The sequence below is a fragment of the Vombatus ursinus genome, unplaced genomic scaffold, assembly GCF_900497805.2.
Source record: "Vombatus ursinus unplaced genomic scaffold, bare-nosed wombat genome assembly UNPS02010394.1, whole genome shotgun sequence".
NCBI classification, from domain to species: domain Eukaryota; kingdom Metazoa; phylum Chordata; class Mammalia; order Diprotodontia; family Vombatidae; genus Vombatus; species Vombatus ursinus.
Window position 1 is genome coordinate 7,822,956 of NW_020950172.1, and position 4,918 is coordinate 7,827,873.

General features: G+C 49.0%; 1 protein-coding gene across 2 annotated transcripts in view; it reads right to left on the reverse strand.

Annotated features, from left to right (window-relative positions):
• Nucleotides 1-4,918, reverse strand: part of PARVG (parvin gamma) — a 36,105-nt gene that overhangs the window by 15,089 nt on the left and 16,098 nt on the right. For both annotated transcript variants that reach the window (XR_003568440.1, XM_027854282.1), the window contains exons 5-7: nt 4,602-4,742; nt 2,766-2,881; nt 381-436 (exon numbers count right to left, since the gene is read on the reverse strand). Coding sequence is in view for 1 of the 2 variants with exons in the window: in XM_027854282.1 (XP_027710083.1) it covers nt 381-436; nt 2,766-2,881; nt 4,602-4,742 (313 nt within the window). In the remaining variant the exon portion in view is untranslated. The remainder of the gene's footprint in view (nt 1-380; nt 437-2,765; nt 2,882-4,601; nt 4,743-4,918) is intronic.

The following is a 4,918-nucleotide window of genomic DNA, read 5'->3' on the forward strand; positions in this document are numbered from 1 at the left end:
GAGCTTAGAACAGGGAATGTCAGGATTGGGGGGGAGCTTACAATAGGGAAGGTCAGAGCTAGAAGGAGCCCACTCACTTTTCAAGCCTGGAAATTTATTTTCTATCCCCACCACTCAACTGAAACTGTTCTCTCCAAGATCACCAATGTTCCTTTATTGCTAAATCCAGTGGCCTCATCCTTACCAATCCTCCTCCTTCTTGACTTCTCCTCAACACATGGCATCATTGATCAGCCCCTTTCCCTCTCTGCTTTCTCCTCTGTTATGCTTGACCGGGCTCTGTTGACATCCTCTCTCCACCTGTCTGGCATTCCTTTCTCAGTCTCCTTTGCCAGACCACCCCCATGTCCCAGCCAGTGCCTCCTCTCCCCCTTGCTTACTTGCAGTCAGTGATCTGCTCCACAGCCTTCCCAGACTTTAAGCCGTTCTTGGTGCTCTAGCAGGCAAAGAAGGGAAGAGATGGCGGTGAGTGCCCAGAGCTCCACTCAGGAGGAAAGCATCAAAGCCTTGGGGTCTCACTGGTCTGAAAATACCCATTTCCCATTTTCCCATTGAACCTGGCTTGTACACAACCTGCGTACAAGCACCGCCATGCAGCTCACCATCTGTGCAACCGAGGGATGCTGTGCAAAGAGATGTGGACTTCAATCCAGAAGCAAATGCTCAAATCCCAGCTCTGCCAAGTTCTGTGTGACTGTAGGCGAGTCACGTCATCTCTGAGCCTCAGTTTCCCAAACGGGGGCATTGCTCTCTGAGATACCTTCCAGTTCTTCCACAGAGATCTAATTTAAGGGGTATGGCTCATATCCAAGAGCAGCTTACACTCAGACTGCTAGACCATCTCCAGGCATCTCGATCCACATCTGGCCACTGGACCTAGATGGCTCCAGAGGAGAAAGTGAGGCAGGTGACTTTGCACAGCCTTCCCTGCACTTCAATCCAATTCACTTACAAGTCACGGCATCATCTTCCTGACATCATGGTCCTCTTTGAGAACGAAGGACAAACCACAACAACCACGATACTCAGACCAACATGACAGATGGTCCCACAAGCTCATGAGCAGTGAGGGCTGAAAGAGACCTCAAAGGCCATCTGGTCCTGCTTCATCTTCTGAGGTCTGGTCTGGCCATGTTAACTCCCTGCTCAAAATCCTTCCTTGGCTTCCGGGATAAAGTAGAAATCCCCCAACCAGTCAGCCAGGGCCATCGTCAAGGGGAATGAAAGCTCCTTTACGGTCTTTCTTCAGGTTACCCCCCTTCCCACACACTACATTCCAGTCCAGCTAGCTGGCTGTTCCCCAATCTTAACCTGCTGTCTCCAGCCTCCAAGCATTCATACAGGCTGCTCCCATGCCTCAAAGATTCCTCATGTCCTTCCTCTTCCTTCTCCTCCTCCATGGAGCCATCTGTGATTTTCTCCCCTGCCCCCCATTAGAAGAGCTCTCTTGTCATGGATTTCTGCTTTGCCCCTCCCATGTTGGACCCTTCCTGGACTGTCCTGGGCACATCACATTCCCTCTAATGGAATGTAAGCTCATTGAGGGCAGGCAAGGTACCCTTTCTCATCATTGCTTCATCAGCACCAAGCACAGAGTAAGAGAACTTGAGTCATAACAGCACCAGCCGCCCCCATCTCCAGCATTCCAAGGCTTCAAAGCACCTTACAACCATTCCCTCGTTACAGACTGTCCCTTTCTGTGGAAGGTAAACTCCCGGAGGGCAGCCCCACTGCTGCCTTTGTCTTCCCAGCACATAGCACGCTGCCTGGCACCTAATAAATGCTTGTTGATGAATTGTTTTGCGTCACAGCTCATGACAACCTTATAAGGGAGAAGCTCTTATTGTCTCCATTTTGTAGATAAGGAAATTAAGTCTCTGAGATCAAGTGGCTTACCCAGGGTCGCAGTGCTAGTGTGGGTCTGAAGCAACATTTGAGCCCAGGCCTTCCTGACTCCCGGTTCACTGCTCTATGCACTGCACCTCCATGCACATGTTTGACGATGACCCTCACAGGGCGTTGTGCGCTAAGGGTCAGGTGAGGAGGCCAGGCCCTGGATGGTCAATCTAGAGCTGGAAAGGCCTTGCTGTTGCGGTTGTTCAGTTGTTTCAGTCGTGTCTGACTCTTCATGACCCCTTTTGGGGTTTGCTTGGCAGAGATACTAGAGTGGTTTGCTTTTTCCTTCTCCAGCTCATTTTATAGATGAAGAAACTGAGGCAAACAGGGTCGGGCTGGATTTGAACTCAAGTTGTCCTGACTATCCACTGTGCCACCTTGCTGCCTCAAGGAAAGGCCTTAGAGATTACCTATTCTAATCTCCTTTTACAGAAGAAGAAACCGAGGCCCAGAGAAGATCATGGAGCTAGAGCCGACCTTAAGAGTCATCTAGTTCAACTCCCTCTTTTTACACATGAGGAAACTGAGGTCTAGAGAGGGAAAGTAACTTGCCTGAGGTGACCCAGGCGGAAGAGCTGGGATTTGAACCCGGCTTCTGGTTCCAAATCCTGTTCTTTTGCCACTGTTCCACCCTGACAATAATGTGAGAGGAATGTAGGAGACAAAGAGAGAGATCACTGTGGTCCAGAGTAATCATGGAAGCCTTCTTTGAGGAAGTGAGGCTTGGACTAATGGTCCTGGCGACTGGAATGGTGGATAGGTCCCTGCAAATCTGAGCACACGCCAACACACCCACCCATGCAGATGGTCAGGTGAGGTTGTGAGAAGGGCAGAGACGACCTTCCTGGTCTCCACAAGCATCCAGTTACCTCAATGGTTATTACTTCCACTTGGACATTTGCAGGGAGGGGCAGGTCAGGTTGGAAGTGCTTGGCCATGGCCACCAGAAGATGAAGAGTGGACAACAAGTCCTTATTGAAGATGCCTGTTGAAATCAAACAGAATTAAATTAAGTATGGGGTAGAGGGGGCAGGGCCAGGTGGGGGTCCATATGAAGAACAACTGGGAGGTAGCAAGAAAAAGAAAGGCTGGGGGTTTTAGTGGCCCACAAGTTCAGTGTGAGTCAACGAAATAGCATGACCTCCATAAAAGCCATAATGCAACCTTAGGATGAATTAAGAGAGGTAGAGTGTCTCCCGTATAGGAGGTGATAGGTCCCCCTGCACTATGTTCTGGGAAGCCCACACCTGGAGGACTGTGTTCTGTCCTTGGCACAGGAGTTAAGGAAGGACCATGATGCACTGAAGACCATCCAGAGGAAAGAGACCAGGATGGTGATGGGCCTCAAGTCCATGCCGTACAAGTATCAATTAAGATGCAGAAAGAGACATCTGTTTCTGAAGGAGGCCAAGGAGGGAATTTATTCTGTCTGATTATGCATATTTGCTACAAGGTTTAGTTTGTTTGTTTTCCAATGTGGAAAGGAAGGTAGGAGAAAGAGAAAATAAATGCTTGTTGATTGAAAAAAAAATCTTTAAAAATTTATACAAATCTGCTTGCTTTTTTTTTTTTTTAGTAATAAAGTAAGAATGTTTAGCATAGAGAAAAAAAAGACTAGGCATTGGGGGCAGGGAGGTAGGAAATATCAGAGTTATCTTCAAGAGCTCCTGTGGGGACCAGAGGCTTGGCCCAGGGAGTGGGGGGTGGGGCCAAGAGCTACTACCAGGCAGATTTGGGCTCCATCTAACTTGCTAACCCTTAGAGCTATCCCCACGCACCTCTTCTTCTTCCTCTTTAACTGAGTTCTTCAAGAGAAGTCTAGAGGATCCCTGGTCAGGGATGATGGAGAAGGGATTCTGCAGTGGTGGATGTATTGTGCTAGCTGACCTCCCAGGTCCTTCCCAGCTCTCAGCAGTGAGAGTGTCAAGTGGGAAGGTCGTGAGATGTGGAGCTGGAAAGGACCTTAGCTATCACCTAGGCTAAAAACAAGAGGGTCCTTTTTACAGAGGAAGAGACCAAGGGCTCAGAGAGGGAAAAGGAGTCACACAGCGAGTCAGTGTCAGAGCTGGAGTCTTGACTCATGTGACTCCCCTCTAGAGGCAGAGCCATCAATAGAATTTGTCGTGCCTGGAACAGTGCAAACCACTCCTAAGGCAAGAAACAGATTGTTGAATCAACTTTACTAAATAAGGGCCAGTCCCACTGACAGAGGGTGGGAGATCAGGGCACAGGGCAGGCCCCTCCACGCCTAGTACAAGGAGGAGAAAAGTCCATGCCTGCCCTCTCTGTCTCTTTGAGGCCGCTGTAAGGAAGGCACTTTGTGAAAATGTTTAAGAAATAGGAACTTGGAGGAATCTACTCTGATGGGATCCTAGACAAATCACTTGATCTTTTATCATCTCAGGCAACTCTAAGTCCATGAGCTACAGACAAGGAGTTTCCTCATCAGGAATTCTCACCACCAATGAAATCCCAAATCTAGCTTAAAAAAAAAAAAGGAACTTTGAGTAGTCACAGTATTATAGGTGTTGTTACTTCAATAGCTCAGGGACCTGTCCTCCTTCCTCCCAGTTCCAGGCTGGGTTCTGGACAGAGGACTTGGCTTCAGAAGTACCACCTGACTTTATAAGCAGGTTCTGACTAGAGGCTCCATCACACTGTGTTGTTGCTGAGCAATGTCTCACACAGAGCTGAGTGATACCTACTCTCCACATTCCATTTGGCCGAGCTCTCCTCTAGCTGCAAACGCTGGTGCAGTGCCTCCAACACAATAGCCAGCTTCCGCTTCTGGTTGCTGGCGGTCAAAGCGATCTCTTCAACCTCCAATGTGACAGACGCGAGCTTCTCTGAAGGTGGCAGAGAAAGGGAAAACAAGAACTGAGCCAGGATACAGCAAATGGGACAGTGAAGACCCCAGGTGTGGGGAGGCTAAGTGTTTAATTTCTCTTTCAGTCTCAGAAACAGCCTCAAAGAAAGTCAGAGCTGGGAGGGAGCTGAGAACCTGGAATGTCAGAGCTGGGAG